We start from the raw sequence: 21,477 nt of genomic DNA, 5'->3' as shown, positions 1-21,477 counted from the left end.
CACTCTTTTTGCTTTGGATCACGACTTTAACCACTCAGTCTCAAGCTTTTCACTTGGACCTTCATGACACAAGCACATGGTTAGGGACAGCTTGATTTAACCGCTTAGGCCAGGATTTTATTTCTTTGGGCCCTCCTATCCATTAATGCTCAAAGCCTTGGATCCTTTTTACCCTTGCCTTTTAGTTTAAAGGGTTATTGGCTTTTTTCTCTTGCCTTTTGGTTTAAAGAGCTATTGGCTTTTTCTGCTTGCTTTTTCTTTTTCTTTCTTTTTCTTTATTTTTTGCCATTTTTTTTGCAAACTTTGTATTTTTCACTGCTTTTTCTTGCTTCAAGAATCAATTTTATGATTTTTCAGATTATCAATAACATTTCTCTTTTTTCATTATTCTTTCAAGAGCCAATAATTTTAACATTCAAAAACTTCACTATAAAAAATATGCACTGTTCAAGCATTAATTCAGAAAACAAAAAGTATTGCCACCACATCAAAATAATTAAACTATTTTCAAGATAGAATTTGAAATTCATGTACATCTTTTTCTTTTTCAGAAAATATTTTTCTTTTAAGAGAGGTGAAAGATTCATGGAACAATCATAGCTTTAAGACATAGACACTAAACACTAATGATCCTGTAATGAAGAGACAAACATAGTCAAAACATAAAGCATAAAAACGGAAAACAGAAAACAAAATAAACAAGGAGATTAAAGAACGGGTCCACCTTAGTGATGGTGGCTTCTTCTTCCTCTTGAAGAACCAATGGAGTTCTTGAGCTCCTCTATGTCTCTTCCTTGCCTTTGTTGCTCCTCTCTCATGGCCTTTTGGTCCTCTCTGATTTCATGGAGGATGATGGAGTGCTCTTGGTGCTCCACTCTTAGTTGCTCCATGTTGGAACTCAATTCTCCTAAAGAGGTGTTGAATTGCTCCCAATAGTTGTGTGGAGGGAAATGCATCCCTTGAGGTATCTCAGGGATTTCTTGATGAGGGACTTCCTCATGTTCTTGTTGAGGTCCATGAGTGGGCTCTCTTGTTTGCTCTATCCTCTTTCTAGTGATGGGCTTTTGAGGTGACTCTCTCCATCTCCCATGACTCAGAGTTGGAAGCAACTGCCTTCTCTTTCCACTTTTTAGAGGTTTCTCCGGCCTTAGGTGCCATTAGTGGTTATGGAAAGCAAAAAGCTGAGCTTTTCCACACCAAACTTAAAAGCTTTGCTCGTTCTCGAGCAAAATAAAATAGAAGGGAGTAGAAGAAGAATGATGCAATTAATTTTGAAAACTTATTACTGTATACAAGAAAAGTTAAAAAGAGTTGAAAAGAATTTGAAAAGATATGTAAGTTTTGAAAACGTTTTGGAAGGAATTGAAAAGAATTGAAAAAGAATTAAAAAGAATGGGAAAGATTATTAATTTTTGAAAATAGAAATTGAAAGATGAACGTTTAAAATATGTTTGATGCAAAAAATTATGAATTAAAACATAAAAAATTGAAAAAAATCGCATTAGAAACAAAATTACCTCCCTTGTGTCATCCTGGCGTTTAACGCCCACTTGACTGCCTCTTTGGGCGTTTAACACCCAGCCAGATACCCTGGCTGGTGTTAAACACCAGAAATCCTTTTTTACTGGGCATTTTTCTAAACGCCCAGAATGCTGCCTGCATGGGCGTTTAAACACCAGTAAGCCTGTCCTCCAGGGTGTGCTATTTTTGATGCTGTTTTTGATTCTGCTTTAATTCTGTAGCTATTTTTGTGACTCTACATGATCATCAACCTAAAGAAAACATAAACTAACAATGGAAAATGAAATGAAAAAGTAAATAACATAGAAAAATAAGATTGGGTTGCCTCCCAATAAGCGCTTCTTTAATGTTAATAGCTTGACAGTACTGAGCTTTAATCTAGTCTCAGTCTTGAGCATTCTTGCTCAACATTGCCTTCAAGATAATGCTTAATTCTCTGTCCATTAACAATGAACTTTTTGTCAGAGTCAATATCCTGAAGCTCTACATATCCATTTGGTGACACACTTGTAATCACATATGGTCCCTTCCACCGGGATTTCAATTTCCCAAGGAACAATCTGAGCCTAGAGTTAAATAGCAGAACCTTCTATCCTGGCTCAAAGACTCTAGATGACAACTTTCTGTCATGCCACCTTTTTGCTTTCTCCTTGTAAATTTTAGCATTTTCGAAAGCATTGAGTCTGAACTCCTCTAGCTCATTCAATTGGAGTAATCTTTTCTCTCTAGCTACCTTAGCATCAAGGTTTAGGAATCTGGTTGCCCAGTAGGCCTTGTGTTCCAGTTCCACTGGCAGATGACAGGCTTTTCCATATACAAGCTGGTATAGAGAGGTCCCTATAGGAGTCTTGAATACGGTTCTGTATGCCCACAGAGCATCATCCAGACTTCTTGCCCAATCCCTTCTACGGGTACTTACAGTCCGTTCCAGGATTTGTTTTAGTTCTCTATTTGAGACTTCAGCTTGCCCATTTATCTATGGATTATATGGAGTTGCCACTTTGTGGTTAATTCCATATCAGACCAGAGCAGAGTCAAGCTGTTTATTGCAGAAATGAGTGCCTCCATCACTGATCAGTACCCTAGAGACACCGAACCTGCTGAGGATATACTTCTGGAGGAACTTTATCACTGTTTTAGTATCATTAGTGGGTGTTGCAATTGCCTCTACCCATTTAGATACATAGTCTACTGCCACCAGAATATAAGTGTTTGAATATGATTGTGGGAAAGGCCCCATGAAGTCAATACCTCATACATTAAACAACTCAATCTCTAAGATCCCTTACTGAGGCATGGCATAACCGTGAGGCAGATTACCAGCTCTCTGGCAACTGTCACAGTTACGTACAAACTCTCGGGAGTCTCTATAGAGAGTAAGCCAGTAGAAGCCACATTGGAGAACCTTTGTGGCTGTTCGCTCACCTCCGAAATGTCCTCCATATTGTGATCCATGGCAATGCCATAGGATCTTCTGTGCCTCTTCTCTAGGCACACATCTACAGATTATTCCGTCTGCACATCTCTTAAAGAGATATGGTTCATCCCACAAGTAGTACTTTGCATCAGAAACCAATTTTTTTGTTTGCTGCTTACTGTACTCTTTGGGTATGAATCTCATAGCTTTATAGTTTGTAATGTCTGCAAACTACGTTACTTCCTGAATGGCAAAGAGTTGCTCATCCGGAAAGGTTTCAGAGATCTCAGTAGGAGGGAGGGACGCTCCTGCTACAGGTTCTATCCGAGACAGGTGATCAGCTACTTGGTTCTTTGTCCCTTTTTTGTCTCATATTTCTATATCAAACTCTTGCAGAAGCAACACTCATCTTATGAGTCTGGGTTTTGAATCCTGTTTTGTGAGGAGATATTTTAGAGCAGCATGGTCAGTGTACACAATCACTTTTGATCCTACTAAATAAGATCTGAACTTGTCAATGGCATAAACCACTGCAAGCAACTCCTTTTCTGTGGTTGTGTAATTCTTCTGCACGTCATTTAAAACATGGCTAGCATAATAAATGACATGCAGAAGCTTGTCATGCCTCTGTCCCAATACTGCACCAATGGCATGGTCACTGGCATCACACATTAGTTCGAATGGTAATGTCCAGTCTGGTGTAGAAATGACTGGTGTTGTGACCAGCTTAGCTTTCAGAGTCTCAAAGGCCTGCAAACACTCTGTGTCAAAGACAAATAGTGTATTAACAGCTAGCAGATTGCTCAGAGATTTTACAATTTTTGAAAAATCCTTTATAAACCTCCTATAGAATCCTGCATGCCCCAGAAAGCTTCTGATTGCCTTAACATTGGCAGGTGGTGGTAATTTTTCAATTACCTCTACCTTAGCTTGATCCACCTCTATTTCCTTGTTCGAAATTCTGTGCCCAAGGACAATTCCTTCAGTCACCATAAAGTGACATTTCTCCCTGTTTAAGACCAGGTTAGTCTCTTGGCACCTTTTCAAAACAAGTGCTAGATGGTCAAGACAGGAGCTGAATGAGTCTCCAAATACTGAGAATTCATCCATGAAGACTTCCAGAAATTTCTCTACCATATCAGAGAAGATAGAGAGCATGCACCTCTGAAAGGTTGTAGGTGTATTGCACAGACCAAATGGCATCCTTCTGTAGGCAAATACTCCAAATGGACATGTGAATGCTGTTTTCTCTTGGTCTTGAGGATCTACTACAATTTGGTTGTAACCTGAATAGCCATCCAAAAAGCAGTAGTATTCATGACCTGCTAGTCTCTCTAGAATCTGGTCTATGAATGGTAAAGGAAAATGATCCTTTCTGGTGGCTGTATTGAGCCTTCTGTAGTCAATACACATACACCACCATGTAACTGTTCTTGTAGGAACCAGTTCATTCTTTTCATTATGAACCACTGTCATGCCTCCTTTCTTGGGGACAACTTGGACAAGGCTCACCCAGGGGCTATCAGAAATAGGATAAATAATCCCAGCCTCTAGTAACTTAGTGACCTCTTTCTGCACCACCTCCTTCATGGCTGGATTCAGCCACCTCTGTGGTTGAACCACTGGCTTAGCATCATCCTCCAATAGGATCTTGTGCATGCATCTGGTTGGGCTATGCCCTTAAGATCACTTATGGACCACCCAAGAGCTGTCTTGTGTGTCCTTAGCACCTGAATTAGTACTTTCTCTTCTTGTGGCTCTAAAGCAGAGCTTATGATTACCGGAAAAGTGTCATTTTCTCCCAAAAATGCATATTTCAGGGATGGTGGTAGTGGTTTGAGCTCGAATTTAGGAGGCTTCTCCTCTTCCTGAGAAGTTTTCAGAGGTTCTTCTGTTTTCTCTGGTTCCTCCAGATCAGGCTGAACATCTTTAAAATGTCCTCTAGCTTTGTGATAAACCACTATTTTATGGTTTATATTGTGTTTAATTGTGTGGTTTTATCATGATCCTTACCCACTTATTCATTAAATTAGCATGAAATTATAATCCCTTCCTGAATTTATAACATGTTTGAAAACTGCTTCTTAGAGACTTTAATTATGTATTTTTTTAATTCTCTTTTATTCCATTCAATGCCGTGATCTGTGTGTTGAGTGTTTCAGACTCTATAGGGCATGAATAAGTTAGAGATTGGAAAGGAAGCTAGCAAAAATTGAGGGAACACAAGAATTTGAGGAGATAACCAGCGAGAAGTGACGCGGTCGCATGGCTCACGCGACCGCGCGAAGGAGAGCAAATCACAGTGACGCGGCCGCTGGCTCACGCGGCCGCGCGGATTGGAAAAGCTCAGGCGACGCGGTAGCGTGGACGATGCGAATGCGTGGCAAGGAAAAGCGCGAATGACGCGTCCGCATGGGTGACGCGATCGCGTGACATGTGCGATCTGCATAATCTGTAGAGTTCGCTGGGGGCGATTTTGGACTTTTTTCGACCCAGCTCTCGGCCCGGAACAGCAGACTAGAGCCAGAGAATATGCAAAAACAAACGAGAACATTCATTCTAGATAGTTTACAGTTTTTAGATCTAGTTTTACTCCCTTAGGTTTCTTTCTCTAGGTTTTAGAATTTTAATTTTCAATTGGTCTTAGCATTGGAACATTGAAAAGAGTTATTTCCTCATCAAGACTTCGTCATTCTAGTTCGTTCTCTTAACTTGGTTTTATTCTTCCATGTTCTTTGCTTTGTTCAATTTTTTATTTGAATACTTTCATGATTATTTAATACAAGGATTATTTCTTCCATTTTAATTTATTTTCCATTCCAATAATCATGTCTTCTTTTAATTCCCTTTCATGTGTTATGGATTTATTATTTACAATGATTGAGTAGTTCCCTCACTTGATGGGGAGTTGATTGAAAGGAACTCTTGAGTTGGAAGGTTTGAAAGAAAAAATGTAATTGGGTTAACTGTTGGATTGTTATCTAATCACTAACACCAATCCCTTTGAACTAAGTGGGTTGCAACTCGTGAATAGATCTAGCATTCCAACTTGTTTGACTTTCCTTTACCTAGTAAAGGATAACTAAACAGAACAACCATTAATTATAAATTCATCTTAAAATCATCCCATCAATAATAGAGATTCCAACTAATCAACTCCCAGTCAAGGATTTTATTCATATTATTTAAATTCTCTCAATTTAATTTTCAATTTACTTAACTCAACTTCTTGGAACATCTGATTAATAAAATAGCACACTTTTCTGCAACTCGTTGGGAGACGACCTGGGACTTAAACTCACAGTAATTTTTAATTTAAACTCTCTGTGACATATTTCTAAATTGATAGGCAGATTTTCGGTGAGTTAAGAACTATACTTGCAACGTAACTATTTTAATAATTTTTAATTCACCAACTTCTGCCCTTCATCACTCTGATTCGAGACTCTCAGTCATATTGACCTCTTCCACTAGGGAGTTAATAATATCAACGCTCATGCAGTCTTTTGATGTGTCTGGATGCTGCATAGCTTTGACAGCATTCAACTTAAACTCATCCTCATTGACTCTCAGGGTCACCTCCCCTTTTTGGACATCAATGAGGGTTTGTCCAGTTGCTAGGAAAGGTCTTCCTAGAATGAGAGTTACACTCTTATGCTCCTCCATTTCCAGTACCACAAAGTCAGTGGGAAAGGCAAATGGCCCAACCTTGACAATCATGTCCTCAATTATGCTTGATGGAATTTTAATGGAGCCATTAGCAAGTTGGAGGCATATCCGGGTTGGTTTAACTTCATCAGTCAAACCAAGATTTTTGATAGTGGATGCAGGTATCAGGTTGATACTTGCCCCAAGATCACATAGAGTTGTCTTGGTACAAGCATCCTCTAATGTGCATGGTATCATAAAGCTTCCAGGATCTTTAAGCTTCTCTGGTAAGCTTTTCAGAATGACTGCACTGCATTCTTTAGTGAGGAAAACTTTTTCAGTTTCTCTCCAATCCTTCTTATGATTTAAGATCTCTTTCCTGAACTTAGCATAAGAGGGTATTTACTCAAGTGCTTCTGCAAACGGAATCTTTATTTCAAGAGTCCTGAGATAGTCTGCAAAGCGGGCAAATTGTTTATCCTATTCTGCTTGGCGAAATTTCTGAGGATAAGGCATCTTGGTTTTATATTCTTCAACCTTAGTTGCTGCAGTTTATTTCCTACAGAAGTGGTTGGAGAAGCCTGCTTAAGGGGGTTGTTATCAGCACTTGCAGGTGTCTGATCCCTCATTGGCGTTTGAACGCCAGAATTGGGTGCTTTTTGGGCATTTAACGCCAGATTGCCACCCTTTTCTGGCGTTTAAACGCCAGAATTGGCCATCCACTGGGCGTTCAACGCTAACTTCTGACCCTTTTTTGGCGTTTGAATGCCAGAATCATTCCTCTCTGGGCTCTTACTGTTCTCAGAGGGATTTTGAGCAGTGGTTTGGTCATCTTTTGTTAGATGTTCCTTTCTTGGCTTCCTGCTGCTTTGAGTTGAGACATTCAATGTCTTTCCACTCCTTAAATGAACATCTTGGCATTCTTCTGTTATCTGTTTGGATAACTGCTGTCTTGTCTGATTTAATTGTTTTTCCATATTCTGGTTAGCATCTTTGGTTTCTTATAGCATCTCTTTAAATTCTGCTAATTGTTTTGTTATAGAAAATAGTTGCTGATTGAGTTCAGCAATTTGTTCTGGAGGACTAAGTTCAGTGGATGCTGCCTCAGCCTCTTCTTTCGTGGAGGTCTCACCACTTGAGTACAGGTGCTGATTTCTGGCAACTGTATCAATGAGCTCTTGAGCCTCTTCAATTGTCTTTCTCATATGTATAGATCCACCAACTGAGTGGGCTAGAGACATTTGGGCCTTTTCTGTAAGCCCATAGTAAAAGATGTCTAACTGCACCCATTTTGAAAACATTTCAGAGGGGCATTTCCTTAGAATCTCTCTGTACCTCTCACAGGCATTATAGAGAGATTCATTATCCTCTTGTTTAAAGCCTTGGATGTCCAGCCTTAGCTGTGTTATCCTTTTTGGAGGGAAATATTGATTCAGGAATTTGTCTGATAACTGTTTTCATGTTTTTATGCTTGCTGTGGGTTGGTTATTTAACCACCTCTTAGCTTGATCTTTTACAGCAAATGGAAACAGTAATAATCTGTAGACATCCTGATCTACTTCCTTATCACGTACTGTATCAGCAATTTGTAAGAACTGTGCCAGAAACTCAGTAGGTTCTTCTTGTGGAAGACTGGAATACTGGCAATTTTGCTGTACCATGATAATGAGCTGAGGGTTTAGCTCAAAATTGCTGGCTCTGATGGGGGTATATAGATACTACTCCCATATGAAGCAGTAGTGGGGTTAGCATATGACCCAGAGTCTTTCTGGATTGTTCATTTCCACTTAAGTCCATGACGGAGAAAGGGAGATGATATGGATTGTAAATAAAAAAAAATCTCTTTTTTTTAAAACTGAAATTAAAATAACATAAAATAAAATAAAATAAACAAAAAATTGAATATAAGTTCAAAAATTATAAGAAAAAGAAATAAAAGAAAATTGAAAACTAAAATAACTAATTAAAAAGATTTGAAAAATTGTGGGTGAGGATTTTCAAAAGATGAAGAGAGAGAAAGTGGTTAGGAAGTTTTGAAAAAGATGTCTTAAAATTAAAGATACTTGTAAGAAAATAAATAAAAGAAAAGATTTGAAAAAGATATGATTTTAAAATTTTAAAGATTGAAACTTTCTTAACAAGAAAACACGAAACTTAAAATTTTTCAATCAAAATAATGAAATAGGACAAGTAATTTGAAAATTATAAAAAAAAGAAAAAGATTTTGAAAAATTTTATAAAAGATTTTCGAAAAATAAAAAAAGAAAATTGAAAAAGAATTTGTTTTGAAAAAGATTTAAAAAGATAAATTTTTAAAATTGAAATTTTGACTTGACTAACAAGAAACTACCAAATTTTAAAAATTTTGACTAAGTCAACATAAGGAATTTGAAAATGATGAGTAAATAAAGGAAAAGATATTTTTTTGAATTTAATGAGGAAAGAGAAAAATAATAAAATGACACCAAACTTAAAATTTTTAGATCAAATAAAGAAAACAAACAAGAAAACTTTGAATGTCAAGATGAACACCAAGAACACTTTGAAGATCAAGATGAACACCAAGAACAAATTTTGGAAATCTTTAGGGAAATTAAAACACAAAGGACACAAACTTAAAAATTTTTATACTTTGGACAATAATAATTCGAAAATGCACAAGAAAAACAAGGAAAGACACAAAACAAGAGAAACTAAAGATCAAACAAGGAAAATAAACAAGAACAACTTGAAGATCAAGAAAGAACAAGGAACATAAAACTCGAAAATATGAAGAATAAAAAGAACATACAATTCAAAAAATTGAAGGAAAATAAAAACATGCAATTGAAACCAAACTTAAAACATGAAACTAAACTCAAACAGAAGACTCAATTATTAGTTTATTGGTTTTTATCTATTTATTAAAAATTTTTGAAAAAATCTAGAAAAAGAAACCATGGATTTTAAAATTTTAACAAAAATAATAATAAAAGACTCAAATTTAATGACTCTAAACCAAAAAAGATAAAATTTTCCTAATCTAAGCAACAAGATGAACCGTTAGTTGTCCAAACTCGAACAATCCCTGGCAACGGTGCCAAAAACTTGGTGCACAGAATTGTGATCACACTTTTCACAACTCCGGCACAACAAACCAGCAAGTGCACTGGGTCGTCCAAGTAATACCTTACGCGAGTAAGGGTCGATCTCACGGAGATTGCCGGCTTGAAGCAAGCTATGGTTATCCTGTAAATCTTAGTCAGGAGATTAGTGATAAAAATGATTTTGTTTATGAAAAGTAAATAACATGAAATGAATGATACTTGTGATTCAGTAATGAGGAACAAGTTGAGGTTCCAGAGAAGCTCTGTCGTCAGAATCTCTGCTTTCCTACTGTCTTCTTCTCCAAACACGCATGGCTTCCTTCCATGGCAAGCTGTATATTGGTGGATCACCGTTGTCAATGGCTACCATCCGTCCTCTCAGTGAAAATGGTCTAGGCATGGTTTCTGTACGGCTAATCAACTATCGGATCTCTCGTCTCGGATGAAAAATACCAGGCACAGCTACCGCACGGCTAATCATCTGTCGGTTCTCACTTGTGTCGGAATAGGATCTCTCTATCCTTTTGCACACTGTCACTGTGCCCAACATTCGTGAGTTTGAAACTCGTCACAGTCATCCCATTCCAGATCCTACTTGGAATACCACAGACAAGGTTTAGACTTTCAAAATCTCAGGAATGCTACCAATTGGTTCTAGCCTCTACCACAAAGGTTCTAATCTCACGGATTCGAATGCTCTGTTGTCAGGAGATGCAAGTCAAACTCGTGGATTAGAAACCCAAGAGATACGCACTCAAGCTGTCGCCAATGACTATGATGATGATGATGATGAGTGTCACGGATCATCATATTCTTTATATTGAAGTACGAGTGAGTATCTTAGAATAGAATCAAGCGTGATCGAATAGAAAACAATAGTAATTGCATTAATCCATTGTGACACAGCAGAGCTCCTCACCCCCACCTATGGGGTTTAGAGACTCATGCCGTAGAAGATACAATATAAAATGTAAAATGTCATCCCCCCCAAAATGAATCTCTAAAAGTAGTTTTTATACTAAACTAGTAACTTAGGTTTACAGAAAATGAGTAACTAAGTGCAGATAGTGCAGAAATCCACTTCCGGGGCCCTCTTAATGAGTGTTCGGGCTGAGCTTTGAAGCTTTCACGTGCATAGGCCATTCTTGGAGTTAAACACCAGCTTGGGTGCCAGTTTGGGCATTTAACTCCAGTTCTGGTGCCATTTCCGGCGTTTTACGCCCGAAAAGGGTCTCTGACTGGCGTTGAATGCCAGTTTGGGCCATCAATTCTCGAGCAAAGTATAGACTATTATATATTGCTGGAAAGCCCAATATATCTACTTTCCAATGCAATTAAGAGCGCGCTAATTGGGCTTCTGTAGCTCCAGAAAATCCACTTTGAGTGCAGGAGGGTCAGAATCCAACAGCATCTACAGTCCTTTCTCAGCCTCTGAATCAGACTTTTGCTCAGGTCCCTCAATTTCAGCCAGAAAATACCTGAAATTACAAAAAAACACACAAACTCATAGTAAAGTTCAGAAATGTGATTTTTGCATAAAAACAAATAAAAACATAATAAAAAGTAACTAAAACATACTAAAAACTATGTAAAAATAATGCCAAAAAGCGTATAAATTATCCGCTCATCAAGATGGTTGCTAACAACCAGTACATGTACACTTCTGAGAGGAATCCTGTGAACACTGGAACTAATCAGAGGAGAGGAGTTGTGGAAGTGGACACATTGGATGCCATCTTAGCTCAAAACAAGCTCATGTCCCAACAGATAAGCATGATCTCTCAACACTTGACCAGGATGCAACTTTCAGTTGTCAACACTCAAGATGCATCCTATGGAGGGGAAATTTTTGATATTGCTCAGCCCACTATGGAGGAAGTGAATTACATGGAAAATTTCTCTAGAAATTCCAATAATGATCCTTATGCAAATACTTTTAATAAGGGATACAGGAATCACCCTAACTTTGGGTGGAGGGAGCAGCAGAGGCCTCAACAAGGCTTCGACAATAATCAAGGTGGAACCAATCAAAATAGGTTCAACAACAGACAGTTCCAACCCTCTCAGCAGCAGATGGAGATGCCTAAGCAAAGCCTCTCTGACCTTTCCAAGACCACGCATAGCTTTATGCAAGAGACTTGATCTTCAATGCGGAACTTTGAAATACAAGTGGATCTGATGAGAAGCAGGATACCTAAGAGACCTCCCAATACTCTTCCAAGCAACACAGAAGTAAATCCAATAGAAGAGTACAAGGCCCCCACTATGGACACGGAGGCCATGCCTAAAAAAGAAGATATTGTTAAGGAATTGAAGAAGGAAAAGGCTCAAGAAGAGACTGGGAGTGTACTAGTACACGTCCAGTATTGACGAGGGAGCCGAAAATACAACACCCTCTGAATGCACAAAAGGAGACTGAGGATTAGCAAATTGCTCAATTCTTGGCAGTCTTCAAGAAGCTACAAATCAATATTCTTTTTGCTAAGATGTTAGAGAATAAGCATCCCTATATGGCCTGTTTGAAAGGTATATTCTCTGAGAGGAAGGCCCTGAGGGGAGATGAAACTGTGGTGCTAACCAAGGAGTGTAGTGCACTAGTGCAAAAGAAGCTCCCACAGAAATTGCCAGATCCCGGAAGCTTCTTGATTCCCTGTACTATAGGGACCATCACACTTGAGAAAGCACTGTGCGACCTTAGATCAAGCATAAATCTGATGCTTCTCTCTGTGATGAAGAAGCTGAGAATCCAAGAGGCGCAACCTGCAAGGATCTTACTGGAGATGGCAGACAAGTCCCTGAAGCGGGCATACGAAGTAGTGGAAAACGTCTTTGTAAAAGTTGAAGACCTTTACCTCCCTGTAGACTTCGTGATACTTGACACTGGAGAGGGAAAAGATGACTCCATCATCCTGGGAAGGCCATTCCTAACTACTGAGAGAGCCTTGATTGATGTAGAGAGAGGAGAGCTAGTCCTGAGGATACATGAGGACCATTTGCTATTCAAAATCCCTAAGCCTCAACCTCTCTCAGACAAAGGTGGTACTAGCATGTAGAGCTCAGTACTCAAGCCTTCTTATTCAGTGGAAAGCCATATAGAGCCCCCGAACATCAAACCTAAGTTTGGTATTAGGCATTCACCACCCATCATTGAAAGAGGAGGCCCCGAAAAGAAAGTACCCAAGGGCGGGAGGAACAAGAAAATTCCTACTGAAGACTCTTCCCTTGCATGAGGGTAGTCTTCACAAGAAGTCCACTCATACCACATATTGTGAACAGGATTCTGTCTTTGGAGTATGTTAAACTAATTCATGAGAGCACAAGGAGGAAGTTCACAATGAGGGGTGAAGATATGAGCCCCTATGAACCTCCGTAAAAGAGTTGTCCATCAAGCAAATGACGGTAAAGAAGCGCTTGTTAGGAGGCAAACCAACCATATGTATCCTATAGTTTAGCTTGTTTTTATTTCAGTTTTACTTAAGATTATTTGAGTTTGATTTCATATTAAGTTATTTTCTAGTTATTTTCATAGTTTTTCTCATTTTTCTAACGTTTGTGATCATGTATAGAACTTAGAAGAGAAACAGAAAAGCACAGCAGGAAAAACAGCACACACTGGAGTGTACCCCCTGCTGCCTGGTGCACGAAATTGTGATCTCAATGGCGCCAACAACTTGGTACGTACAATCATAATCCCAATTCCTTTTTCACAACTCCACACAACTAACCAGCAAGTGCAGTGGGTCGTCCAAGTAATAAACCTTACGTGAGTAAGGGTTGATCCCACGGAGATTGTCGGCTTGAAGCAACCTATGGTCATCTTGTAAATCTCAGTCAGGTAGATTCAAATGGTGATGGAATTGTTATAATTAAAATGTAAATAAAATATAAAATAAGATAGAGATACTTATGTAATTCATTGGTGAGAATTTCATATAAGTGTACGGAGATGCTTTGTTCCTTCTAAATCTCTGCTTTCCTAGTGCCTTCATCCAGTCATTCATACTCCTTTCCATGGCAAGCTATATGTTGGGTATCACCGTTGTCAATGGCTACCTCCTGTCCACTCAGTGAAAATGGTCCAAATGCGCTGTCACGGCATGGCTAATCATCTGTCGGTTCTCACTCATGCTGGAATAGGATCCATTGATCCTTTTGCGTCTGTCACTACGCCCAACACTCACGAGTTTGAAGCTCATCACAGTCATCCCATCCCAGATCCTACTTGGAATACCACAGATAAGGTTTAGACTTTCCGGATCTTAAGAATGCCGCCAATAGTTCTAGCTTATACCACGAAGACTCCGATCTTTCAGAATGGAGGCTAAGAGATATGCGCTCAATCTAAGGTAGAATGGAAGTGGTTGTCAGGCACGCGTTCATAGGTTGAGAATAGTGATGAGTGTCACGGATCATCACATTCATCATGTTGAAGGGCAAGCGAATATCTTAGAATAGGAATAAGCTTGAATTGAATAGGAAAACAATAGTACTTTGCATTAATTCATGAGGAACAGCAGAGCTCCACTCCTTAATCTATGGGGTGTAGAAACTCCACCGTTGAAAATTACATAAGTGAAAGTGGTTCAGGCATGGCTGAATGGCCAGCCCCCTAAACGTGATCTTCGAACATAAAATTATGCAAAAGATTCTAAATAAAATCACTAAAAGTAGTTTTTATACTAAACTAGTAGCTAGGGTTACAGAAAATGAGTAATTGGTGAAGAAATCCACTTCCGGGCCCACTTGGTGTGTGCTTGGGCTGAGCATTGAAGTTTTCATGTGTAGAGACTCTTTTTGGAGTTAAACGCCAGGTTGTAGCCTGTTTCTGGCATTTAACTCTGGTTTGCAACCTGTTTCTGGCGTTTAACTTCAGAATAGGGCAGGAAGTTGGCATTTGAACACCAGTTTGCGTTGTCAAAACTCAAGAAAAGTATAGACTATTATATATTTCTGGAAAGCCCTAGATGTCTACTTTTCAACGCAATTAAGAGCGCACCAATTGAGTTTCTGTAGCTCCAGAAAAGCCATTTCGAGTGCAGGGAGGTCAGAATCCAACAGCATCTGGAGTCCTTCTTCAGCCTCTGAATCAGATTTTTGCTCAAGTCTCTCAATTTCAGCCAGAAATTACCTGAAATCACAGAAAAACACACAAACTCATACGAAAGTCCAGAAATGTGATTTTTATTTAAAAACTAATAAAAATATGCTAAAAACTAACTAAATCATACTAAAAACTACCTAAAAATAATGCCAAAAAGCGTATAAATTATCCGCTCATCACAACACCAAATTTAAATTGTTGCTTGTCCCCAAGAAACTGAATATCAAATAAGATAAAAAGAAGAGAATATACTATTAAATTCTAAAATATCAATGAAACTTAGCTCCAATTAGATGAGCGAGACTAGTAGCTTTTTGCCTCTGAATAGTTTTGGCATCTCACTTTATCCTTTGAAGTTCAGAATGATTGGCATCTATAGGAACTCAGAATTTAGATAGTGTTATTGATTCTCCTAGTTTAGTATGTTGATTCTTGAACACAGCTACTTTATGAGTCTTGGCCGTGGCCCTAAGCACTTTGTTTTCCAATATTACCACCGGATACATAAATGCCACAGACACATAACTGGGTGAACCTTTTCAGATTGTGACTCAGATTTTCTAGAGTCCCCAATTAGAGGTGTCCAGGGTTCTTAAGCACACTCTTTTTGCTTTAGATCACGACTTTAACCGCTCAGTCTCAAGCTTTTCACTTGACACCTTCACGCCACAAGCACATGGTTAGGGACAGCTTGGTTTAGCCGCTTAGGCCAGGATTTTATTCCCTTGGGCCCTCCTATCCACTGATGCTCAAAGCCTTGGATCCTTTTTGCCCTTGCCTTTTAGTTTAAAGGGTTACTGGCTTTTTGCTCTTGCCTCTTGGTTTAAAGAGCTGTGGGCTTTTTCTGCTTGCTTTTTCTTTTTCTTTCTCTTTTTTTTCTTTTATTTTCTCTTCTTTTTTTCTGCAAGCTTTTGCTTTTTCACTGCTTTTTCATGCTTCAAGAATCAATTTTATGAATTTTCAGATTATCAATAACATTTCTCTTTTTTCATCATTCTTTCAAGAGCCAACAAATTTAACATTCATAAACAACAAATTAAAAAATATGCACTGTTCAAGTATTCATTCAGAAAACAAAAAGTATTGTCACCACATCAAAATAATTAAACTAATCTCAAGGATGAATTCGAAATCCATGTACTTCTTGTTCTTTTGTTTTTAGAACATTTTTCATTTAAGAGAGGTGATGGATTCATAGGACATTCATAGCTTTAAGTCATAGACACTAGACACTAATGATCATGTAATGAAGACACAAAAATAAAGCATAGAGAACGAAAACAGAAAAAAAAAATAGACAAGGAGATTAAGGAACGGGTCCACCTTAGTGAGGGCGACGTCTTCTTCCTCTTGAAGAACCAATGGTGCTCTTGAGCTCCTCTATATCTCTTCCTTGCCTTTGTTGCTCCTCCCTCATAGCTCTTTGATCTTCTCTAATTTCATGGAGAATGATGGAGTGCTCTTGGTGCTCCACCCTTAGTTGTCCCATGTTGGAACTTAATTCTTCTACGGAGGTGTTAATTTGCTCCCAATAGTTTTGTGGAGAAAAGTGCATCCCTTGAGGCATCACAGGGATTTCATGATGAGGAATTTCCTCATTCTCTTGTTGAGGTCCATGAGTGGGCTCTCTTGTTTGCTCCATCCTTTTCTTAGTGATGGGCTTGTCCTCATCAATGAGGATGTCTCCCTTTATGTCAATTCCAGCTGAATTGCAGAGGTGGCAAATGAGGTGAGGAAAGGCTAACCTTGCCAAAGTGGAGGACTTATCAGCTACCTTGTAGAGTTCTTGAGGTATAATCTCATGAACTTCCACTTCCTCCCCAATCATGATACTATGGATCATGATGGCCCGATCCACAGTTACTTCGGATCGGTTGCTAGTAGGGATGATAGAGCGTTGGATGAACTCCAACCATCCTCTAGCTACAGGCTTAAGGTCCCGTCTTCTCAATTGAACCGGCTTGCCTCTTGAGTCAACTTTCCATTGAGCTCCTTCCACACATATGTCCATGAGGACTTCGTCCAACCTTCGATCAAAATTGACCCTTCTAGTGTAGGGGCGTGCGTTTTCTTGCATCATTGGCAAGTTGAACGCCAACCTTACATTTTCCGGACTGAAATCTAAGTATTTCCCCTGAACCATTGTAAGCCAATTCTTTGGGTTTGGGTTCATACTTTGATCATGGTTCCTAGTGATCTATGCGATTGCATAGAACTCTTGAACCATTAAAATTCTGACTTGTTGAATAGGATTGAAGATAACTTCCCATCCTCTTCTTCTAATCTCTTGTCGGATCTCCGGATATTCGCTCTTTTTGAGCTTAAAAGGGACCTCAGGGATCACCTTTTTCTTGACCACAACTTTATAAAAATGGTCTTGATGGACCATTGAGATGAATCTCTCCATCTTCCATGACTCAGAGGTGGAAGAAATTGCCTTCCCTTTCCTCTTTCTTGAGGTTTCTTGGCATTAGGTGCCATAAATGGTTATGGAAAAGCAAAAAAGTAATGCTTTTACCATACTAAACTTAAAATGTTTGCTCGTCCTCGAGCAAAAGAAGAAGGAAGATAGTAGAAGAAGAAGAAAATGGAGGAGATGGAAGGGAAGAGTGTATTCGGCCAAATGGGAAAATAAGTGTTTGTAATGTGTGAAAATGAGGTAGTGTTGAGGGGTTTATATAGGGGTGGGGGGAGGGTTAGGTTTCGTGTATTAGGGTTGGGTTTGGAAGGAAAATGGATTTTGAATTTAGAGGTAGGTGGGGTTTTTGGGGAAGAGTGGATGGATGTGAGTAGTGAAGGGTATTTGGGGAAGAGATATGGAAGTGATTGGTGAATGGTATTTGGGGAAGAGTGTTATGAAAGGGTGTGAAGAGGAGAGAAGAAGAGGTGGGGTAGGTGGGGATCCTGTGGGGTCCACAGATCCTGAGGGGTCAAGGACTTAGCATCCCTGCTCCATTTAGGCGTGCAAAATGTAACGACCCAATTTTCAATATGTCTAGATCATACCGGAAACTGAGCGCTACCAATTTGTCTTCCTAATTATTATCTATTATTTATCATATGAGCCTGATTCGTTGTTAAAAACGTAGTTAATTTGCGAGGTTTTTTTTTTTTTAAAAACGTTTGGATTAATAGGCGGAATCACTCATAATCAATTCACAAGTAATAACAGATAAAACAGTTATAAACAACCACACATAAATACATCACAAGTAGCGAGCAACATTTAGTGATCCAGCCTTTGTTAGAGTATAGACCTTTAGTTAGAACACCCTTAAATATAGCTAGATAATAACTATATACATATACATACATACAACCTCCCAGGTCCTGACCTGTTTAAGAAGTCCCTAAGCTGGCACCCAGGCTAGCCTAGACCCTATACTCACCTAGTCCCTCTAAACTACTAAAGCGAGGGAAAGTACGTTCTAAGTCTTCACAACTCAAGTCTGGTGGAACGTCATCAAAAGATAGAACATCATCTGCTACTCCTCTGCACGATAAGACTTTTCCATAGGACGTCTCTCTGGTACCTCATGAAGTAGCCACACAATAAGAATCTCGTACATAGGATTTAGGTTAAAGTGCGCATACGAACGGGGTGCAGACGTTGGCTGGTCTCACAATATACACATATAATCAGAGAACGTTATTCACCCTAGACTCAGAAGACTATCTAGAGCAGAATCCTCTTCTTGCGAATGGTCATCAGCGAACTATGGTGATGTACTCTTACTTCCATCTGAAGGGGGAAGGGAGAGAGAAGGGGTAAGAACTAGGGGAGTCCTTAGTAGGGTCGGGGTTATTAGTTACGTTCATTAATTCTATGTTGTTTAGCAGACTATTAGCAGAATACAAGGAAGCAGTAATTAGAAAACACAGATAAGTAGAAAAGATAGAGAAAACAGATAGCAGAACACAAACAGAAGAATACAAGAAAATAACACAAACACAGAGAATGGAATACAAACAAGGAAAGCATACATTCATACCACAATCATAACAAAGGAAATGTGCAACCAAGTATGATGCTTGTCTAGCCCTAGCGCAGGTAATGAGCTCATCTGTCGGTTACATACCCGCTCCCGACGTTACCCGGAGTCCTTTGACCAGGTAAGGCTTTCCTGTTGGCAATGTCCCTCGCAAGAGTCCTTTGACTTGTGAGGCAAACCACTGCAAGAGTCCTTTGACTTGCAGGGCGACACTAGCAACCCACTGCAAGAGTCATTTGACTTGCATGGCGGAGCTAGTTAACTTATATCTGCCAAACACACTCACTGTAAGAGTCCTTTGACTTACAGGAGCACACACACACACTCACTGTAAGAGTCCTTTGACTTACAAGAGTATATGCCAGTTGTGTTTTCTCAATACCTCTGTAAGAGTCCTCTGACTTACAAAATAGCATTATAGCTAAGTATCCCAGGAAAGCACTCTCAGTGGTCGTACCACCATCTATCTGACTGCCTTCATGCAGCAGATCATCACATAATCATTCTCATTATCATCATTCATTATCATTCACATTATTCATCATCACTTTCACATTCTTATGCAGTACCTCTTTCTTTCTCTGTATCTCTTTACTCTGTTTTAATTATTCTGTTCTTTGCATCTCTTTTCTCTTCTCTAATTACTCTTTTCATCTGTATCTATATTACTCTTTTTCTCTTTATCTCTTTACTTTACTCTAGTTACTCTGTTTTCTGTGTTTCTCTACTCTGCTCTGATTTCTCTGCTTAACGTATGTATTTAAAGTTTATATAAATTTCAGTATGAATAGTTAGCCTGTCCCAAGTATAGGTTCATTAAGTCTATACTGAAACAGTTTAACTTTTCATATTATACCTAACCCTAGTTGCAACTCAAGTACTAACTAAGTTGCCCTAGTTCGTTCACTAGTCTCTGTCTGTTTTTCTGTCGTTAAAACTTTACAGAGTTTTCTTTGGTGTTTATATTTTCTTTAACTTTTTATCCTTTAAAATTTACTTTTTACCACCCGTAACTTTTAATATTTCTACTTTTACCACCCTAACTTTCAGAAATTACCAAATAATCCCTCAAACACCAAAATAATTACTTTCTTGCCCTTTTATGAATCAAAAAGGTGTTCTTCATTGTTCTTCACCACACTCAAAGTGTTCTTCATGTTCTTCATAAATTCTTCAGATTCTTTCTATGTTTTTACCCGTTTTTCAGTCTTTTCAGCAACCGATTTTTACCAAAATTCAAAATAAATTCCCTGCCACTAAAACCTTATGCTTGATGATATAACAGAGGTGTTCCCTTTACTGATCTTCTGGAGAAACCCGTACTTTCAGAAAAGATCTCATGTACTCGAAAATCAGGGTTGTTACATTCTACCCTCCTAAAAGAAAATTTTGCCCTCAAAATTTTAGTTACCTAGGAATAGATGCGGGTAATTATCTTTCATCTTATCTTCCAGTTCCCAAGTGTGCTCTTCTTCTCCTCTTGGTTCCCAAGCTACTTTGACTAAGCGAACAACTTTGCCTCTTAGCTGCTTATCACTTCTTTCTACTATCTGAACTAGTGATGCTTAATATGTTAAATCATTTCGTAACTGTACTGTATCTGGTTGTAAAATGTGACTCTCATCGGGAACATATTTTTTAAGTTGCGAGACATGAAAAACATCATGAAGGTTTGATAAATAAGGAGGAAGGACTATTTGATAAGCTACTAGACCGACTCTTTTAAGTATTTGGAAAGGTTCTATGTATCGTGGGTTAAGCTTTTTAGTCTTAAGGACTTTACCTATTCCAGTAATCGAGGTTACTTCTAGAAAGACACGGTTTCCGTCACTAAACTCTAAGGGTCTACGTCTATTATTGGCATAGCTCTTTTGACGGCTCTGTCCTGTCTGGATCTTCTGGCGAATCCCCCTTTATATTTTCAGTAGTTTCCTACACTAAGTTTGGACCTAAGATACTAGCTTCTCCATCGTCATTCCAACACAATGGTGTCCGACATCTTCTTTCGTAAAGAGCTTCATATGGTGCCATCCCGGTACTTTGTTGGTAACTGTTGTTGTAGACGAACTCGACCAACGGCAAATATTTATCCCAACCGCGTTGGTTACCCATCACACAAGATCTTAGCATGTCTTCCAATGTCTGGATTGTCCGCTCTGATTATCCATCTATCTGAGGATGGTATGCTATACTCGAGTGCAATTCTATTTCCAACACTTTCTGAAAAGCTCCCTAAAATCTAGTAGTAAACCTCAAAACTCGATCTGAGACAATTTACGAAGGTATCCCATGTAGTCGTACGATTTCTTGAATATATATTCATTCCAACCTTTCTAAAGTATAGTCAACTTGAATCGGAAGGAAGTGCGCTGACTTTGTCAACCTGTCCACAATTACCCAGATGGCATCGTGTCCTATTAAGGTCCTTGGCAGTCCCGTGACAAAATCCATAGTAATCTGCTCCCATTTCCATTGTGGTATTTCTAAGGGTTGCAGGGTTCTTGACAGTTTCTGATGTTCCACCTTCATCTTCTGGCAGGTTAAACATTTTGAGACATAATCAGCTACTTCTTTCTTTAAGCCCGGCCACCAGAACATTTGTTTCAAATCTCGATACATCTTTGTCACTCCAGGATGCATAGAAAATCTACTTTGGTGAGCTTCAGCAAGAATCTTTTGTCGCAATTCTCCAGAGTTAGGCACACAAATTCT

The 21,477-nt window shown here is 38.9% G+C and overlaps 1 protein-coding gene across 1 annotated transcript; it reads left to right on the top strand.

Annotated features, from left to right (window-relative positions):
- Positions 12,159-12,725, top strand: LOC107636562. Its single transcript, XM_016340062.1, has one exon. It carries the CDS (start codon positions 12,159-12,161, stop codon positions 12,723-12,725), a length of 567 nt encoding a protein of 188 aa, XP_016195548.1.

Source organism: Arachis ipaensis, chromosome B04, assembly GCF_000816755.2.
Source record: "Arachis ipaensis cultivar K30076 chromosome B04, Araip1.1, whole genome shotgun sequence".
NCBI classification, from domain to species: Eukaryota; Viridiplantae; Streptophyta; class Magnoliopsida; order Fabales; family Fabaceae; genus Arachis; species Arachis ipaensis.
The sequence above is the reverse complement of the archived record's forward strand: the minus strand, read 5'-3'. Positions and strand labels throughout refer to the sequence as shown.